Source organism: Heliangelus exortis, chromosome 3 (assembly GCF_036169615.1).
Source record: "Heliangelus exortis chromosome 3, bHelExo1.hap1, whole genome shotgun sequence".
NCBI lineage: Eukaryota > Metazoa > Chordata > Aves > Apodiformes > Trochilidae > Heliangelus > Heliangelus exortis.
Window position 1 is genome coordinate 27732747 of NC_092424.1, and position 21039 is coordinate 27753785.

Below are 21039 nucleotides of genomic sequence, written 5' to 3' on the forward strand. Positions count from 1 at the left end.
GGTTTGACCTGCACCAAGCAAATAAGAGGAAGCTCCCCTTCACCTAGGAATGGCAACAGAGCTCTCCACCTACCTCACCAAACAGAAGAGATAAAAGACAGAGAAGATATATGTAGGCAAATTATTTGCCTGTCCTGTCCCGCCCCTTCCCCCCTGTCCCTTTTTTTTACCATGAAAAATGAAAAAAAAGATCAGTTTGCTTCAGCACTACTGGGGACTGTCCTCCTGATTCCTGAAGAGCATGGAGAAACTCATTGTAATATGAAAGCTTCTGCCTCTACACAAGGCAATCTGGTTTTGAGGGGCTGGGGTGTTCTGGGTTGATGTGGTGTGTTGATGTTTGTGTGATGTGGTGGATGTTGGGGGTTTTTTTGGGGCAGGGAGGGGCCCCAGGGGTGGCTCATGTAAGAAGGTGCTGAAAGCCTCCCTGGCTACAAAATGTTGGGCCCCACCTCTGTCTAAATTGAGATCTGCAGTGACAATGGATGTGTCTCTGCAATTAACATATTCAAGAAAGGGAAAAAAGTGGCTATAAGACCTCAGGGCAGAGAAAAGGAGAAGGAGAGAGCAATACCAGGGAAGAGAGCAATAGCAGAGGTGAGAGCAATGCCAGAGCAGATACCAAGGTCGGTGAGGAAGGAGGGAGAAGGTCCCTGAACAGAGGCTCCCCTACATCCATGGTGAGATGGCAGGCTGCCTGCCTGCAGCCCATGGAGGAGTACGCTGGAGCAGATGTGGAACTGCATCCTGTGAAGAATCATGTTGTAGCAGAAGAGGACCTGCAGCCATGAAGGACCCCAGGTCAGGAGAGGTGACTGTTCCTGAAGCAGTGTGTGGCTCTGTGGGCCACCTGCACTGGAGCAGTTTGCTCCCAAGGAACTGTGCCATGCGGGAGGGACTCATGTTGGAGGGGTTTGTGAAGAACTCTCTCCCATGGGTGGGACCCCACATTGGAATAGGGGAAGACTGTGAGGAATCTTTCTCCTTGAGGAGGAAGGAGCGGAGAAAACAATGCGATGAAGGGACCATAAACCCCACTCCCTTGTTCCCCTGTGCCACTTTGATTTGATTGATAAATTAAACTGATTTTCCCCCAAATTGAATCTGTTTTGCCCATGACCGTAATTTGTGAGTGAAACCCTCCTTGTCTTGACTTACGAAGATGTAGGTGGATTTCCTCCTCAGCTTCCTGAAATGGGGGAGGGGGAGTGAGCAGCCATGTTTAGGTCCAAGGCCTAAACTATGACATGAGGAAAAAGGATTGTCTCTCAAGAACACTTGCACCTACATTACACTACATTTGAGTCCTGATCTTTCAGACAGTACAAGATTGTATCATGCAAACCCCATAACAAGCCAGGAGGAAGCCTGGAGCTCCATGCTGTCATGTTAATACTAATGCAGGTACATCTGTGGTATGGCCAATGTCTAAAAGCATATTTGCACCTCTGAAGACAAATGCTATTAACTCTTATTGACCAGCTGATGGTTTTGTTCCATTTTCTTCCCCCACTCAAGTTTGGTTGCTGGTAAACAAAGTAGCCTGGCTTTAAATCTGGTCAATCCTTTGAGTCTACTTTCAGGGCACACTGGAGCTGGAATCAACTTGCCAATCAGAACTGAGACCTGAGTTACTTTGTCTTCATTGCTAAAATCACATGATCCAGTTACAAATAGCTGTGCAAAATTATTCCCATCCTTTTTAACAAGTAATAATAATTGTCTGCTTCCCAAAGTAGGGCCAGAACTAAAAAGGCTGGACAAGAAAGAAGTCACCAAAGCTCTTAGTGTATAGGCTGCATCACCAAAGCACACAACTAATTCCAACAGCCTATAGAGAATATCTGGAGTCCAACCTTTCGCCAGCTGGGCTGGAGACAGTACATTTATTTTGTATAAGGAGAGTCAGTGACTGGTAAAGCCAACCACCAACAGAGTTTCAGAAATAGAAATCAAAAGAACTTTTGCTTTTAAACCCAACAAGATGCAGAATATCTGGCATCATCATAGAATATCATGGCATCATCCCTATGAAACCAAGCAAGAAGACATTTCACATCAGATCTCCCTTGGGACTCATTTTGCAACATAAACCTTGAAGTTTCTGATTCACGGCAAACACATAATTTCATCACGATAAACAAAATACCCAAAATTATTTGTTACAGAACAATCAGGATTTCAAGTCCATGTCCCCAGGCAACTCACTGTATCAGGGTCTACTTGTGCAAAGAAAGATGAAACACATGAGACTGCTGTTTTTTACCAGGACAGTTCTGCCTGCCTGGGGGCATAAGAACAGCACACCTGTTCAGCTTGTCATGTTTGTCTGGCTAGGAATGGCATTACCCATCATCCTGAATTGCACCAACCCATGCCCAGACAGCCACTCACCTCTGGGTGTGGACACAGCCTCTGTCAAAGGTGCAGATGTAGAGGGAGGATGCACAGAGTTCACAATCACAGCATCTGGAGGGAATACCCTGTCCTGCTTCTTACACTTAAATTTCTTCAGGTAAGGAATTTCCTTAAACTCCTGTAAGATGGAAGGGTAATCACACAGAACTGCAGAATTGTCATGGTTGGTAAGGACCTTTAAGATCACCACATCCAACTGTCAACATCCTCCCCACCCCAATAAAAAGTATATATCAATATCTGCAACACCCACTAGAGCATGTCCTAAAGTGCCCCATCTACATGGTTTTTAAATACTTCCAGACATGGTGATTCTACCACCTCCTGAGGCAGCCCATTCCAATGCCTAACTACTCTCTCAGTTAAGAAATTCTTCCCCAGATCTAAGCTAAGCCTCCCCAGGTAACTTCAGGCCATTTCCTCTAGTCGATTTCCATTTGTTCATTTGAGAGAAGAGTCTAGTTGTAGAGAGAAATAAGGTCTCCTCTCAGCCTCCTCCAAATCCCAATTCCCTCAGCCTCTCCTCATAGGACTTGTTCTCCAGACCCTTCACCAGCTTGGTTGACCTTCTCTGAGCTTGTTCAAGCAATTCAGTGTCTTTCTTGTAGTGAGGGGACCAGAACTGAACACAGTATTTGAGGTGCGGCCTCACCAGTGCTGAGACCAGAGGCGTGATCATTTCCCTTCTCCTGCTGGCCACACTGTTCCTGATGCAAGCCAGGATGTTGGCCTTCTTGGCCACTTGGGCACACTGCTGGCTCACAGTCAGCTGGCTTTTGACCAGCACCCCAGGTCCTTTTCTGCCTGGCACCTTTCCAACCACTCTTCCCCAAGCCTGTAGCATTGCATGGGGTTGTTGTGACCAAAGTGCAGGATCTGGCACTTGGCTTTGTTAAACCTCGTTTTATTATACCTTGCTCCCACTGGTGTAGCCTGTTCAGGTCCTTTTGCAGAGCCCTACTACCCTCAGATAGATCAACATGTCCACCCAACTTGGTATCATCTGCAAACTTACTGAGGAAGCATTCAGTCCCCTCATCTAGATCACTGATTAAGAAAATGCCCCCAAAACTGAGCCCTGGGGAACTGGCTGTCAACTGGATTTAACTGCACTGACTACAATTTTCTGGACCTGGTGGTGCAGACAGTTTTTAACCCATGAAGAGTAATTTGGCTATGCCATGAGCTGCCAGCTTCTCTAGGAGAATGCTGTGGGAGATGGTGTCAAAGGCTTTACTAAAGTTCAGGTAGACAATGTCCACAGCCTATCCCTCATTCACTACGTGGATCACCTGGTCACAGAACGAGACCAGGATGGTCAAGCAGGAGCTGCCCTGCTGAAGCCATGCTGGCTGTCCCTGCACTTGCCATGTAAGCACACTAAAGATGAACCACTCCATAATTTTTCCAGGCACCAAGGTCAGGCTGACAGGGTCAGTTCCCCAGATCCTCCTTGTGGCCCTTTTTGTAGATGCGTGTCACGCTGGCAAACCTCCAGTTGTCTGGGATGTCCCCTGTTAACCAAGACCACTGGTAAATGATGGAGAAAGGCTTGGTGAGCTCCTGTGCCAGCTTTCTCAATACTCTCAGGTGGATCCCATCCAGCCCCATAGACTTTTGAGTGTCCAGGTGCCATAGCAAGTCATTAACTGCTTCCTCCTGGATGATGGGGGGGGCTTGTGCTGCTCTCCATACTCATCTTCCAGCTCAGGCGCCTGAATACCCTGGGAGGGGCTGGTCTGACTAATGAAGATGGAGGCAATGAAGGCATTAAGTATTTCAGACTTTTCCTCATTTTGCAATGTTTCCTTCTGCCTCCAATGAAGTATGGAGATTCTCCCTGGCTCTCTGTTTGTTACTGATGTATTTGTAAAAACTTTTTTTGTTGTGCCTATGACAGTGGCCAGATTGAGCTCCAGCTGGACTTCTGCCTTCCTAATTTTTCCAGTACATGACCTAACTAGATCCTTGTATTCATCCTGAGATGTCTGCTCCTTCTTCCAAAGGAGGCAGACTCTCCTTTTCTTTTTTTTCCTAATTCCCAGTAATAGCTCCCTGTTCAGCCAGGCTGGTGGGCTTCCCTGGCATTTTGTCTTATGGTGAATGGGGACAGCCTATTCCTGTGCTTTTAGGATTTCCTTCTTGAAGAGCTTCCAGCCTTCCTGGACCCCTTTGTCCTTTAGGGCTGTCTCCCAAGGCACTCTCTCAATATCCTGAAGAGGACAAATTCTGCCCTTCAGAAGTCCATGGTGGAGCTTTTGCTAACTGCCTTCCTTACTTCTCCTAGGATTGGGAACTTCACCATTTTGTGGCTGCTAAGCCCAAGACAGCCCCTGACCATTACATCTCCTACCACTCAATCCTTCCCTGTTTGTGAATAGCAGATCTAGCAAAGCACTTCCTCTTCTAGGCTTACTTCCCAGGTGTGTCAGGAAGTTAATCTTCCATACATTTGAGGAACCTCCTAGCCTGTCTCCTCTCTGCTACGTTACCCTTCTAGCAGACATCTGGCAAGTTGAAGTCCCCCACCAGAACAAGGTCCAGCAATTGTGAGATGTTTTGTAGACAGCTGCTTGAAGAATGCCTTGTCTGCCTCCTCATCCTGGTTGGGCAGTCTATAATCTTATCACCATCAAGCTCTATGCAATTGAAACACTCCCTCACATATAAAGCCACTCCACTGCTTCTCCTCCCATTTATCCTTCCTGAAGAGCCTATAACCATCTAATACACCATTCCCACCATGAGAGTCATCCTACTGGATGTCATGGTGACTACATCACAGCTGTCCTGCTGCACAATGACTTCCAACTCCACCTGTTTGCTGCCCATGCTGTATGAGTAAGTAGAGTTTAAAAAACAACAAATTAAACAGAAAAATTTAAAGGATAATTGAGCACTAGCCAGATGTTGGCATTTACCACAGGTCTTGAAAAGGATTTCTGAGACATTCATACCAAGGTGAGCAAATGCTCTCCTTATTAAGAAGACAAAGCCAGAAGAGGGTAAATTATGTGTTTCAACAGCAACTTCTCTTTCAATTTAGTCTTACTGGGAAAAATACAATTTAGTTATGCAGTAGCTGCCTACCCCTATAGGGATGTAGCTGTTACAGGACCTCCCCACTGCCACAGCTGCTCAGCACTGCAGTACACTGCTCTCTGGCATCCAACACTAACAGCACCTTATCCAATATCCTTACAAGAGGTAACATCAGTTAAGTACTTCAGATCATGAAATTTGCAGTAAACACCCACCTTTGGGATGACCCAGTCTTTCCTGTTGGGAATCCGTGTTTTAGCAACACACTTAGTCCAGGCAGTGATATCCCCTGAGCAGTAATATGCATCACTCTTGAACACAAACTGCCCCTTACACTCCTCACAGGGAAGCAGAGCTCCAAATGCCATCCCATCTGCTACTCGGTCCAAAATCTAAAGCAACAAAGAATACAGAACAGGTCATGGCAGAAGGAGGCTGGAAGCCCACGTGCTACATTACACTGGGCTGCACAAGAAAGTAACTGTCAGGCTGCTGTCATTAAGATGTAGAAGTTTCCATCATTTGCTATACATACACTGCACAAAATCAAAGATTCTTGCCAGCCTTGATTAGTTTATGAGGCCTTAAAGACATGACATGAAGTTTTCCTGGCCACACCACAAGAGACACTCGCAGTATTTCCTACCCTGATTCAGCACTCAGGAGAACATAACCTACTGCACAGAACCTGACCTGACAGCCATGCCAGAACAGCTACAGAGGAGACAAGCTACTGCATCTGAGCACGAGTAGTTAGGTGGGAATGTTGGCTCAGACAAGTCCTGGGTTTTTTTATTAGAAAGTACTTCCTTACTATTTTGTGTCTAGGTTCTTCTTATAACTTCTACCCCATACAGTCTTAATAAATACAAATACTTGAAGTTATGAGTGGCTGTGAAAGAGAGAAGACTTTCACAAGCTAAACAGACTTAAAAGTATTTTTAGAAAAGATAGGAAATAATTTGTGCAGTTCTTTTCTTCTTTTTGCATAATTTAACAATTAAGGGAGGCAATGTGAAATGCCATAACCTGCTCTTGAAGAGGCAGCAACAAAAAACACATGGACTACTTTGGGCATAGCAGAATAAAGGTACATAACTGAGACTGAGGCACTGAATTCAGCACCACACAACCCTTCACAGGCAAGCATAACATCAATATCATCAGAGTCCCAAGACAAAAGCATTTTCAACTTAATTTCCTTCTGCTTCAGACTTGTGGACCTTGCAGCAATATTGGTTTGGATTAGTTTCACTGATTGAAAGGTCCAGTACACATGCAAAACAACCACGGAGCAACTCACAGCATTTTCTCCTGAAGGAACTTCCTGCTTGTTGGCGATAAGCAGTTCTTTCAGGTCATTAGTGGAGCAGACCTTCCTCAGCTCATCCTTGATGCCCCAGATCAGCTCTGTCTGCTCCTGTTGACAAAACCCAGCAGCTTAGCTACTCGCAATCATTGCTTTCGTAGTTCATTCCAGAAACCACAGCATGTGGACGAGGTCTTAGCAAGACCATGGTACCTTACATGCAGACAGTGAAATGAAGAGCACCAAGAACCAGAACCTTTATCAAAAGGAAGAGTCACACATTTTAGCCAAAATCCTAGGAAAGATCTTTGAAGCCATGCTTCAGATGTCCATAAGAATACACGAGCATGCTGCTGCTTCAGCAAATACTGTCTCTTCTCAAGTTTACATATGGAAGGACATCCCTATGGAGAGTGTTAAAAAAATGTACTTGTGCAGAAGGGCCACAGAGTAACTTTTACAACACTACCTACACAAGAAAGTACAAGCATTACTAACAAGTTAGCTAGCTTTTAGGTAGAATGGAACATTTCCATTTTACTTCTACCCTCAGCAAGCTCTCAACAGCCTTTGCAAATACCATCTAACTAGCTGACACTGACAACAGTGTGGCTGCACTTGAGCCTTGCATTTATACAAAAATCAGAAATGCTGTTCTTTTAAGTCACCTAAGCATAAGAGGACTTTCTATCAGAACAGTAACCTGCAGCAGTGTATATGTGGAGAAGCAGTGTATATGTGGAGAAGCAGTGTATATGTGGAGAAGCCTACACATTCTTTTAGACCTTTCTACAACAGGCGAAAGGGTTATACAGCAAAAAGATCCTAAAAAATGTCATAGTTTCTGAATGTTATGCACTAGCTACAGTCAATAATACAGTCTGCTTTGGAAGAACTGGTTGACTGTGCTAAGCAGTTTAATTTTCAGTGTTTATGACCATAACTGATGAAATGCTGTTTAAAAAAAGGACCAGTGAGCCCAAAGTTAACCATGATCCACAAATTACCTTGATCTGTCCTAAACATCTGCAGCAGCAGTAAAGCCTTGATAATGTCTCAGCTAAGTTTCACTGAAAATTAAGATATTGCCACAGGACAAAGAAGAAAACTTTTGTTCAAAAGTGGACACACCATTTTTCTATAGTTCCATTAAGACTTCAACTGCAGCAAAAGCAGCTTTTCTTTTTTTTTTCTTGGAAAGTGCCTATGTCAAACTTTCAATAAATACAAAATTCCTGATGCTCTATGGGGAATTATTCCCATAATATTCTAGAAAGTCAAAGGTAGGAAGCTGTGATCTAGCATACTTTGTTACCCAAGAACTAAACACAGCTGCCCAGAGGATGAAAAAGGCATGATTTCACATTAATCTACAGAATCTAATTATGCTTATTTTCTGCAATTAGATATCTATTGGTTGCCAAGCTCTTCTGCAACAGCACTCAGGCTCAGAGCTTCAGCCACCACAGCCAGAGGATACAGAAAGGGCCACAGAAACAGCTTCCTTGAAAGAGAAGGCATTTAACCTAATCTATTTAAGCTCCTAGGGACCTTCCTGTCTTTCAGAAGAAAGCTGTAGGATGAACTGCCTTCAGTCAAGGCTTAGTGAGTGGGCATTTCCTGAGCCAGAACATGAGGACCAGCTGTGACACAACTGTTTTGTCCAGGCAAGAAGTACAGCCTACCTCTAGGTGCCACAGGCCTATCACTACACTCTTCTGACAAATAAGTTTTTGTTTGAGCTCAAACTCACCTTCAGCTGTTTTTCCTGCTTTGATTCTTTCTCTTTTTTCTGTTTCTTTTTTGCAGTCACATTTCCATCTACCTCTTCTCCTTTTCTCTTTCTAATAGAGAAAAAGAAAGCACACACACGTGAAAGGAAGTTATTTAAAGGCCTATCAGACTGTTAACAGAGCTCAGTTTACTGACTGCTGCTATCTGCAGAGGCTTGGATATCATCCATTGTTGCAAGCAAACACATTTTCAAGTGCTGGACTGCAGATATTTACTCCGCAATGAGCTCAAGCAGGTTGGGTACACTTAGAGCTTTTCTACAGGGTAGCTGTATGGTCTGGCAGAAGAGCACATAAGATACTGTAACAATTTCAAGCATATCCATCTACTCCTGTGAGAATCCCTGAATATGAGAAGGTGCAGCATAGCATGTTAAAAGATTTTCAGCTGTATTAACTTCTTGATTTCATCTTAGACAGCCCCATATGTTAATAAAGCAGAGCTAATAAGCTAACACACTGGGAAACCAGGTATTTCACAGTTGGTTTCTCTTCACATTGGAATTAACTTAGTTCTATGAAATCAGACAGGAAGAAGTTTCTACAAGCAAAGTGGCAAAGTGCTCCCAGGCTGCTAGCAGTTTTGTGATGTATTACTGTGCAGCTGTGTGGAAAAGTATTGTTATTAGCTGGGACCAAAATGCTGTGCAAGAAGTTACAGCAAACGCTGCTTGCAAAAGGCTGGAAAGACGAGGAAACCAAATGAAACCCGGGTGATTTTGGCACATTTCAGAACAACAAGGGACCTTAGAAGAAGATCGTTTGTTTCCAGAGTCATGTCATACCCTTGGTCTGCCTGGCTTCAAAATACAATAATGTATCAATAAATCAAATCAGTGTGTGCTCTCCTCATGAGGAAATAAAAGGGAAGTTTTGCCCCACTAGAGGCTGGATGTGCCTACAACTCGAGGCAAAGCATGAACACAACTTGGAGCTTGCATTTCATTATCACAGAGCTGCTACAATTTCAAATCATCTGCCATGTTTCTTTTTAGGAAAGCATCTGTCTTAAATTTATTAGCTGTGGCTGATGATTAAGCCATAAAGTTGACAGTCTTGATTGCTCCCCTTCTTAAAATCTTAAACACTTCACTTTCTAATGCTTTGCTACCATTAACCTGTCATAAATCTGTATGAAAACTTATTGGTATGAAGTAGGATGTCAAAAGGTACTCTTCTCCCAAACACTCACACGAGAGACCTGCTAGTTCAAGCAACTGTCCTGACCCTACAATTGTGCCAAGTTCTCATTTTATTTGCAGTGGCTGCCATTACTCCATCATGAGCACCTCTGGTCAACCCATGATTCAGGAAACTTTGTAAGTCTTCAAGGGGCTGGTTTTGCAGAAGAACTCATATTTCAGCTGTCCCCCTGCAGAGATCTAGTGGTGAAGCTGGGGCCATGCTGTAAGGCACCCTGTCTCAGGGAGGACCATATCTGTACTGTGCTACCAGTGATTGCTTGTGTTTCTCAAAAAACCTACATACTGTTTGTGAAATCAGGCAAGCAGGAACCAATCTAGCAAGACTAGATACAGTGCATACACACAGCCATGCCTTCAAAAGTCCCCAGGCCTAAGCAAGTCCCCTCTCTTCCCCAGGTGCAGTCCCTGCAAGGGGCAAGACCAGACCATCCACTGAGCCACACCACAAGGATAATGACTTCTCTAAGTTTTAACAGAGTCATGGGTACACAACACAATCTGGGAAAAACATACTAGCTTGAGCACAAAGTGCTCTGATGCACCCTCCCAAGCCAGAGGGTTTAATAATGTAAGTATTTAGGATGGGTGCCCAATCACTGTGAATCTGCAAAGCCTCTCCCTCCAGCAGGCTGACAGGCTGCCTCCACCAGCAATCACTCCTATGCTACAAACTTGTCTTTCAGTCTCCAAAAGGAGGAAAGCCAACACACCAATCACTGGAAGGTAATCATCCTGTGACACCCAGATGAAGCACACAAATTCCAGCAGGGATGCACACTTTTGGCAGCTTCTCTTTAGAGTCAAGGGGACAGAGGGTTTCTGTTCAGCACTATACCTGTTCCAGCCACTTGAACAAATTGTAGAGCAGGAGGGAATCAAACAGATTGCAGAGAGGCATAAAGCTCTCAGTGACCACTCCTCTTTTGTCCCTGGCTGTGTCCAAGCCTTAGAGCAAACTCAAATCCTCACTTTAGAGGGCCTGGAGATGGAGGGGCCAAGTTGGCTTTATCTTGCACTGTCACAAACCAGCAATTTTAGAACAACAGACAAAATACAAACTCCTTGACACACATTTATTTAATCTTCCATCCTTGGGACCAAACACTGAGAGTTGGTAAAAGCAGCTGTGTGATACTCTGTACCCTTTCTCCTATTTGTGAAGGGACAGTTTTCCCACATTCAACAGGTATGGCTCAACAGCTTGGTCAGGACTGGTACTTACCAACCACTGCAAGCCACTTGTTTTCATCCCTTCATGGAACATATGCAACTTCAAGTTTTATACTAATTTTTCAGACAATTAAGAGGGAGTTAAACTGTCACACCCTAGCCTGGCCCTTCCTTACTATCTACTATTTTTCATGTTCCCCTCCCTACAGTGAAAACGAAGGGTGGAAAGGACAGTCACAGCAACCCTGGATAAAGCAAACAGCTGTAGAAGGGAGGAACAAAACTCCCCTCTTCACCTCCTCCCCATAAATCACTGCAAGATTGCTGCTGGCCTGAGTACTTACCCTCTGCCTCAGGCAACCTCTGTAGTTAATGCTGCATGATATCTCCAGAATGACACTTTGCTCCTGTCCTGGGCAGTAATGCTACCCAAACAAGCAAGGCAGAAAATACAGGGAAGTATTACAACTTGAAACAGGAGGCCAAAACACATCCTACAGATCAGCACAGTCAAAGGGAGCTTGCAAGTTGCTGCTGCATTTCCTACATCAGTACAAGAGCACCCTTTCCACAAGAATATGCTGACAAAGACACAAGATCCTCCTTCCACAGGACTGCAAGATGATAGCACTGGGTTATGACCAGCCCATAGACCAGGAGAGGGTTGACATGTCTCAGAATCACAGAATCAGCTGGGTTGGAAAGGACGTCTGAGATCATCAAGTCCAACCCTTGCTCCACTACCACCGCGGTTCCCAAACCATGGCACTGAGTGCCACATTCAGTCTCTTCTTAAAAACCTCCAGGGATGGAGAATCCACAACCTCCCTGCGCAGCCCATTCCAATGCCTGATCACCCTCTCTGTAAAGAGTTTCTTCCTAATACCTAACCCTCCCCTGGCAGAGCTTAAGTCCATGCCCTCTTGTCTTACTGGTAGCTGCCTGGGAGAAGAGACTGACCCTCCCCCTGGCTACACCCTCCTTTCAGGGAGTGGTAGAGGGTGATGAGGTCTCCCCTGAGTCTCCTCTTCTCCAGACTGAACACCCCCAGCTCCCTCAGCCCTTCCTCACAGGACTTGTGCTGGATCCCTTCACAGCCTCCTTGCTCTTCTCTGGACCTGCTCCAGCACCTCAATCTCCTTCCTGAACTGAGGGCCCAGAACTGGACACAGTACTTGAGGTGTGGCCTCACCAGCACTGAGTACAGGGGCAGAATCCCTTCCCTGGACCTCTTGGCCACACTGTTTCTGATCCAGGCCAGGATGCCATTGGCCTTCTTGGCCACCTGGGCACACTGCTGGCTCATGTTCAGCTTCCTGTCAATCCAGACTCCCAGGTCCCTTTCTGTCTGGCTGCTCTCCAGATAACTCTGTGCCCTGCCTGTAGCATAGAGTTGGCCAATGAAAAGAGACAGGATCTTTGCAGGAAACCTTCACATCTTTGCCCTTCAGAGGGAAAGGATTTTCCAACCTATTCTTGGTAGCTCTGCTCAGCACCTCACTTGTCTTATTTGTAATAGGAACATCACACTGACACCCTTACAGAAAGGGATGACAGGGCAGTCCCAAGGTCAAAGCATCTCCTTGAATTTTGGGCTAGACATGCAAAAGCAGCACATAACTTTGGATGTGTCACATCTGAATTGCAGAGACTTTCAAGTCAAGGTATAATTTGGATGCAGCACACTTAGAAATATGTTTAAAGAAGATTTTGAGAAATGCTGTAATGTCGTTTCTGTGAAATGCTGTTATAAATATCCGTTACTATACAAGATAAATTACTGGAGGTGAAATCCTGCTGTTTTTCTGGTATGAGGTCCTGGTTCACATTACCCTACATCATCAGTCTGAGCTTTTTTTCCACTGCAGTTCTAGACTTTTACTACCCAATGACTTGGCAAACTATCTTTACAAAGCCTTCATATTTTGCATAACATGCCAGTAATGGCCCAGAAAAGCAGTCAGGGCAGACAAGAGGCTCAGATCTCTAGAGGTTTGCTGAAGACATGGAAGAAAACTACAAACAGCCCTATTAAACTCAGATGCTGTTCTAGGACAAAGTGAAACACACACCTCAGCACAAAAAGCAAAAGAATTATTTTAAAAGTTGCAAGTGCACTAGAACACTGTACTTCTACTTTACATGCTACGGCACACGCAGAGGTAAAATGCCTGAAAGACAGCAAGCTGTTGGCTTTTCTCAGTGGTTCAGGTGAGTGTGAGGTGAACAGCACAGGACCTGACAGGGCTCTGGCAGGACCACCTGTTCCTGTGGCACTGCAGGAACCTTCCCACAGCACTTGCACCACTGCGGAATGCTTCTGGAGCTTCTGCTTGCCAACCAAGAATAAAGTGTGGAAGTTGCAGCCTCTTAACACATAAATCAGTTTATGCAAGCTCTGCTCTGTTACCTCTGGCCAAAGATGACATCAACATATGCACAAGGCTCTGAACAGCACACGGCATCCACAAGACACATTTCCAGAAGACCAATACTGAAAAAAACTGCATAGATCTGACATGCCTATTGCTTCTCAGAACCACTGAACATCAGTCTCAGTGGACAGTTTCATTGTGAATCCTTGCAAAAGCAAAGCTTAATTCAGTCTACAAGCTTATGTTCTTTACTCCATGGGGACAATGCACCACTGATTTGTTTTATGAAGCGTGACTCCATATGAAGTTGCTTCAAAACTAACAAAAGCTTTAATTAATGGAGAAAGTCTGACCAAGCTAGCAAGTCATCTGGAAGCACATCTCTTGTCAGTGTAGGTTCTGTCAAAAGCCTCCACTAAAAATTTCAATTCAAGGCAAAGAAACTTCATATGTACCATAAAAGACTTAGCAAACAAAAGCATTCAAGTGTAAGTACTATGCAGCCAATAAACACCATTATCAGATTCAGTGCCTCTTGGAGATCAGCAGCTCATAAATAAGAGATGTCAAATCAATTCTCTAACTTGTGGTTAGAGCAGAGACACCATCACTGATAACAGCATCACAGAAGGAGGTGCAGACCCCAGTATCCATTTGGATTAAGCATGCATTATTTTATGGTTGAAATCCCTACATCAGTCATCTGGGCCATAGCTGCTGGTTTCCGCATCTTCTCAAGGCAGTCATGGGGACAAGTGGACTGCATGTTCCCAGGGACAGGTAATTTGTTGTCATCAGCCTAGGGTCACAGGAAGGACCAAACCCTCCTATAACCAATTATTACTTTAACAAAAAAAAAAAAATATCAGAAAACATTCATTATGGATATATCTGAAGACAAGCAATGACTCTTCTAGATGACAATTTCTTAGAGAACTTTCCCAGTCTTTATGATTCTACGACTCTTATAGTGCCCACATACCCTTCACTCTTGGTAGCTGGGAGCTGCTTCTTCAGAGTTTCTTTATCTTCAGCTTTCAAGATGCTGAAGCCCAGAAGCTGGGTGGCCCCATATGCTGGGAGGAAGCCCAGCTCTGCCCGGCGGATCACAAAGCAGTCCGGGTGGTACCAGTTATCTATCATTCCTAGCTGTGGCTTTTCAGGATGCACCATTTTCTTGGAAATCCGGATCTGGCCCTGAGGTAGATTAAAGCGACAGAAGAGCAATTGTCAGGCTACTCTGGAAAGGGCAGGATGTTAATACCTTACCAACATGATACTTTTTAAACACCTGTAAAATAGCAGCAGTTACTCTATCAAAGCCTGCAATTTTTTTTCAAGCCCATTCGCTACAGTCCTTCTGCCTTCTTCAATATTCATTCTAGATAGAAACAAACAAACAAACAAGAAAAAACATGACCAAACTCTGTGCAGGCAAATCTAAAAATTAACTTTATGTCCCTACTATTTAAGCATCAGCACTAATATGATCTCACCTTACTGCAAATTACTTTTCAGATGATCAACAAGTAGCTCAACAAGGAAATGTCTACACAACAGTCACTAATGTTTTTGCAAATACAAACATACCAGCCCTGGTGTTGCCAACTTTACCCATCCAACTGGCATGTCTATTAATGTCTATATCAGAGGATCACAATTTCATTTTGCCAACTGTCTTTGAAAGCAGAACACCCAAACACTTCCAGCTGCACAGCTGTATCTTCATTAGCTGCAATGCTGCTTTTGTTGGCTTTCAAGGAATCAACACGGATACACCACACACACACAAACAGAACTGGTCTGTCTGAGGAGGAGGAAGAGGTTGCACCAGTTGCAGTGGTGCAACAAGCAGGAAAACCTACAGCTAGTGGAAGCTCTCTTGCCACAGAAATGCTGGCAAGTGGCATTCAAGCCTGCTCTAAGACCCAAGTGAAAGGAAGCATCAGGAGGTTTGAAGCCCATGCTAAAATGACCAAGGTGTACCTTTAGTGTCAGCTGTCCCAGGCACAGCTGCTCCTCAAACACAAACGCAGCTCTGTGAGTGCTTTCCATATGTAGGACAGACATGAAGCAATTATAGAAGTCACTGTTTGAACTGTAACTAATAGGAGAAGAGATAAGAGATCAAGAACTTTAAAAAGCTTTCTACCTTTTCTATTTTCTGCTCGCAGCCTTTGCAAGTACTTCTGTTAGACTTGGCATATTCTGCAGCAAAGTCATTCAGGCTCTTCTCAGCCTTACCCACTCCTTCCTGTTCCCCTCCTTTTCCTGGAGAACAAATCAAATAGAGTTCGGCTTTAAAAGGCATTCCCCTATTTTCTTTTTTATCTGCCCCAGATTGGTAGCACTCTGGATTAATAAACCTGTGTTCCAGAAACTCGTCTGTCAAGAACTTGAATAGAGAGTAAGATAAGCAGCCCATGCTCAAAATCACTTTTAAAACAGAAAAATTCTTTAAAACATTCAAGTAACAATTGTACAGGATTGCCTATTAAGCAATTTTTGAAGACATTCAAAGGTGCACAGAACTGATCCTTTTTGTTTCTTTCCTGAAAGTACTGTAAAATGAGATCTTCCTGAAGACCTGTTTGTAACAGGAGTCACAAATACCTCTGCTTCAAAGCAGAACACTTCCCACCCACCAGTTTCCTTTTATTTTGTTTTGTAGTACTACATTTCAACAGGCAGACATCAATCTAAACTGGCCAGCATCCTTGGTTTACACAAGAAGTACTGCATTTAGTCCAGTCTGCACTTAGACCTTTCTCACTTGCTTCCCTGACTCATTAGTTTATGGCACAACAATTTCAAAGAGCCACCATAACCATCCACTGCAGTTAAGGCACCATTAAAAAAACATACTGCAACACCTCTTGTTATTATTAAAGAACTGATAACAAAATATGCCAATGTTTGGCATATTTTGGTGATACTTGGTAATACACCTGCCAAATGACTTTGTCCTTCCTTGATTTAACATGCTGGGTTATACTGCCTAGCCCTGGAGTACAGATGCCACAGCAATTCTTCCCTTCTTGCTGAAGGGATGCAGCAATGAAATAACCACAATTAACAGCTTGAGAAAAGGGAACGTGGTGACAGCTGAACCTCCAAACTGCATGAGATCTCTGCTTACCTCCTCCAGGACCACCAGTTTCAATGGCTTTCTTGATTTTCTCCTGATCTTCCCATCGGAGCTCAGAGAAGCCGTCAATGTCCGCATGGGACACAATCCGAGCCCGCTTCCAGAAACAGCTGTAGTGATGCCAATGAGGGACTTTGCCATCAAACATTGGTGACTAGGGAAAAAGCACATTAGGCAAATATGAAACAAGCTGGATAAAATTAATTTTAAAAGTAGTCTCTGGGTAAACACAAGTGACTTTTTTTTCCTTTCTTTCTTTAAATTAAGAAATCAATACTACTTATGACGAAGTCTAAGAAGAGAATCTAAAGTGACAGAGAAGTTGCTGAAGAGAATTCCCAAAGGGGAAAGACATGGAAGGAGCATTTACCTAGCTTAACCAGTTCAACATCCTGCTGCTTAGGCCACCTGTTGTACTCAAAACAAAAAGGTAACAGTCTCATTGTGGCTATACCAACCCTGAACAGACAAGGAGAGGCTTCTTCCCTGTAAGAATCAGACCATCTACTGGTATAAGCAAAGCAAAACAGAGGTTGTGGAAATAAAAAGTAAAAGCACACAGCCCATCTTCTCCAACTTCCTCTGAAACCACTGCAGCACAAGAGGTTATTCTTGTGCTGTGGGACTTCTAAATACAACACACAATCCCTTGTCTCAAGCAAGATGTCAACGTGCTGGAAAGCCCATCGCCAGGCACAAGACAGGAGGAGCAGCTCCAGTGACTGTGGCCTTAAGAAAATCCTGAGGCACTGGAAAAATTTAAGGGAAACACCAGAGCCCAATGAAATCTTGCTGCTGGACAGAAGCATCACTCAAGTCTTTCCCAAAGCACTGCTCCAGAGTGAACTAGCCTGCTCAAAGAAGGGCTCCACATATTTTTCTGACTCAGACACAGTAGGTACCAACTGGGTACCATTCTGGTTATCCATCAGACAAAACAGCTGTACAGTTGTCTGGCTCCCCGTAATGCACTCAAACAACTGCTGTACAACACTTAGCATTGTATAATCATTATTACTGATGATACAGAATTAATGACCTACGAAATCATTCTACAATTCACTCACAAACAGGAAGGGAAGCATTCTACAATTCACTCACTAACAGGAGGGAAATCTCCAAGCTGAACACAACAGCAGACAGTTTTGTGCATGAGCAGGAAGGAAAAAAGGGCTTTGAATACCACATGTTGGACCAGGAGAGTTTCTGAGCCCCAATTGTGACTAACCATCAACCAAAACTGTATGAGGACATCTACATTTCCAGTTGGACTCTTCCCACAAGCCAGGATTTGGACTACTCAGTTACCCTCACAGCATCAGCTATAGAGAAACCACTGTGGGGTTGCTCTCAATGTGTCTGGAAGCCACAAGCAGCTCTGCACTGGAAGTTGATCACCCCTGAGAGCCTGTTTTGGAGTTTTACTGGAGGACTCCTCATGGTTTTGTCCCTAATACAAAGGCTTTGGGGGCACAAGGCACTGAGGTGCATGGGAGAGGGTAGTGCTGGCTTAATCTTAAAGACAGAGATGCAAACAATGAGTAGATCTCCTCAATTATGTGGAGCTGTGCATTTAGAGCACAACCTCTCTGTGTGGGAAATGAAACCTCCAGGCAAGACAGACCTTGTTTACACAACTTCCTTTAGCTCATCTATTTCTAGACCATAGTTTCCTAAATAAACTATGGAAAAAGGAGAGACAGATATGCTTTCACATTGCACATGCAGTCAACAGAAAACAATCAGTTCCAGATTGAAGCAAAACTTGAAGACGTGCTGGTGCTGCAGGGCCAGCCCTGTGTCAAACACAGAGCAACCCACTGTCATTCAGAGCTCTTCAGTTGAAAAAAAACCAAACCAAAACAGTGATTATAGCAGAAATGACACCCACCTAGCACCTTTGTCTGGGCATCCCTTTAATTTATTCTGCACAATTTGCAAAAGACTTTGGTGCACTGAAAGCAGTGCAGAGGCTGCTCTGTGGGCCATTTCTTCAAGAGGAAACAAAGGGCCTGAGTGTTCTGGTGAGATCTGGGCCTTGTGCAGGAGGGATGCTTGGCAGCAGGGTGTGAAAAAAATTGCTGGAAAAAAATAACTGGCAGTGGGAATAGGCAGCCCTTTGCAGAAGAGATCAAGCAAATTCAAGAGGTTGTCAGGAAAAAAGATGACCAGTGGTTGGTGTAAGATGAGTAGTTTTGGGGAGACAGTTGGCTAAAAGGCAGTGGTCTGTGAGGGCAACAATGATAGTAGCTGTCCCCTTCCACCTGCCCCCAGGAGATCACACAGTAAACCTAACCCCACAAAACCAAACACACTCCTTGAACTAAGACACACTGCAGTCCCACAGGACCCCACACTGAGGAAGGCCATGAGTTCAGACTCATGGGGAAATGCAACACAGGAAGGGAGAACAAATGTGATGGAAGCAGAGAAGCAGCAGGGGAGGAGTGGAGGGAAGCAGGCACCTTCAGAGAGGGCAGCAGGAGAAACAAAAGAAAAAAGCAGCAGGAACACATGTGCTTGGCTCCTCACGGTCAAACACCCTTCCCAGGGGATGGAGGCTCTGGGGAACAAAAGCAGGGGCAGCAGGTCAGAGGCTGCAAGTATTTCCCCTCTGGGAAACCAGCTCCTGCCTCCAAGCCGGGCAATCTAGCTCACCCTGCCCTGCAGCCTGGCATCCTCCGTGGGAGAGCTTGGGCAAGCTTCCTCACCTCCCATCTCCAAGTGCAGCCTCTCCTAGGAGCACAAGTGACTCTCAGATGCACAGCACAGCACCTTCTTCAGAAATTACTCCTCAAGTGGCTGGGAGCCACAACACTCATCTGCAGGGTTTTCCTACAGGGTTCGCACCTCACGTCCTCGCTAACCTTTCATAAATACACAGTTGATTATCTCTCACCAGACCACCCACCTGCACCACCTGAACGCTGCTGCTGCCTGTTCATCTCCCTTGCAGAGGCAGGCCCAGGCCCAGGACCTGAGAAGGCCGCTCCTCGCCCTTCCCCACTACCCAGGAGAGCGGCGTTTGCTTCCCCTGTAGAGGCCGATCCTCATCCCATATCCAGCCAACGCGTTAGAGCAGGTCTGCGAGCAACTCCCAGCCCTCCCACACCAGACGAATCCCTCCCCTTCATTTCCATGGGAAGCCGAGCAAGCTTCTTCCCCAAAAGGCAAATAATTTGAGGGCAGCTGACAGCAAGACACGCCTGGGCATTCCGAATGTTTGCTGATTACAGCTCTGTGCTCGCTATCCGCAGGGTATCCGGCCGGACAAGTACCCGCCCCCCGCCGCCGGCAGCGCCACTCATGCCGCGAGTCCCGGTGCTGCCCAAGGAAAGCGGAGGGGAAAACACAGGGCGGTTCACCACCTCTAACGAGATGCGAGTCTCTAGTTTTCTTCCTCGTATGCAAGCACGCACTAAGTAGAGGTTTCCACGACCCGACAGTAAACATGGCAAGTTTCCCCAACACCGACGCGAAACAGACGCTATCGGGAACACGGAGAGGCCACGCCGCCAAGCGCACCGCGCTCTTAAGCCCACCTCCTCCTTCCCCCCCGCTCTCCGTCCTCCGAATGAAAACAAAGAACCTCTCCGCGCACCCTGGGCCGACCCCTCCACCCCCGTAATCCCCCACTAAGGCTCTTAACGTTGGACTTTGTATCGCTTCCCCCATAGCAGGGGGAGCGGCAGCACCCGCCCCCGCAGTGAGCAGCTGCGGCCCACCTCCCCCTGAGTGGCAGGAAGAGCCCCGGGCAGGAGAGCTGCTGCAGAGGACCGGAGGGACTGCCAAGGGCGAAGGTACCGCTGCCCCCGCAGCGACGGAGAGCGGCCCGGCCAAGCAGCTCTTGACCGCAGCGGCGAGATCGGGGAGCGACCCAGCCCTGCCCCCGCGGGTAGCGGTGCGAAGCCGAGAATTCAGCCTTTCCCGGCTGCCAGGCCGGGCCCCACCATACGGTACCTGCACCATGAGGGCCAGGCGTAGCGAGTCCTTGGCGATGCTCTCGCCGCATTTCTTGCAGGAAGCGCGGCCGCTCTTCGCATACTCCGCCCGGTACAGCTTCTCCACCGGCTCCGCCATCGCCGCCGCGTGCCCGCTGTTCCGCGCCCCTCCTGCCGCCGCCGTCAGTCCTGGGGGGAGCTAGAAGAGCGCCGAGCGCCCGCCGCCGCCTCAGTGAGCATCCCCAGCTGCCGCTCGGGCATCGACTCTTCTTGCCTGGCGGCGCCTTGAGCGTTTCGGTTTGCTACAGCGCATCAACGGGGGGCGGGGAGCGGGGGGCGGGGGGCGGGAGCGGCGGTGGGGGGGGGTCACGTGGCGGCGGGGGCGACCTTGGCCCCTGGGGTACCGCGGTACCTCGGGGATGGGAAAGCGCGGCAGGAACGATGCCTGGGCTTGCCCCCTCCCCCCAGCACCTTACGCCTCCTTTTCGAAGCGGGGCGGGTGGTTCCCCTTTTCCAAAACAACCCTCCCGACAGGCTCCCTCGGTAAAAGACCACGGGGTGCAGAGTTGCAACCGGCTTCTCCGATGTCTCTCCTTCCGTTCCATCGCCCTCGTTCTTGGGCTGAGCTCTTCGGGCTC

General features: G+C 46.2%; 1 protein-coding gene across 2 annotated transcripts in view; it reads right to left on the reverse strand.

Annotated features, from left to right (window-relative positions):
- PARP1 (poly(ADP-ribose) polymerase 1) overlaps positions 1–20599 on the reverse strand; it is a 37945-nt gene extending 17346 nt beyond the window's left edge. Inside the window, exons 1-8 of one of the 2 annotated variants that reach the window (XM_071739772.1) lie at positions 20421–20599; positions 16452–16614; positions 15465–15583; positions 14295–14509; positions 8523–8613; positions 6764–6880; positions 5676–5852; positions 2395–2536 (exon numbers count right to left, since the gene is read on the reverse strand). In XM_071739772.1, the coding sequence (XP_071595873.1) occupies positions 2395–2536; positions 5676–5852; positions 6764–6880; positions 8523–8613; positions 14295–14509; positions 15465–15583; positions 16452–16614; positions 20421–20540 (1144 nt within the window). In that variant the 5' untranslated portion in view covers positions 20541–20599. The remainder of the gene's footprint in view (positions 1–2394; positions 2537–5675; positions 5853–6763; positions 6881–8522; positions 8614–14294; positions 14510–15464; positions 15584–16451; positions 16615–20420) is intronic. The other variant, XM_071739773.1, reaches the window with a different exon arrangement.
- Positions 20600–21039: the final 440 nt, after the last annotated feature.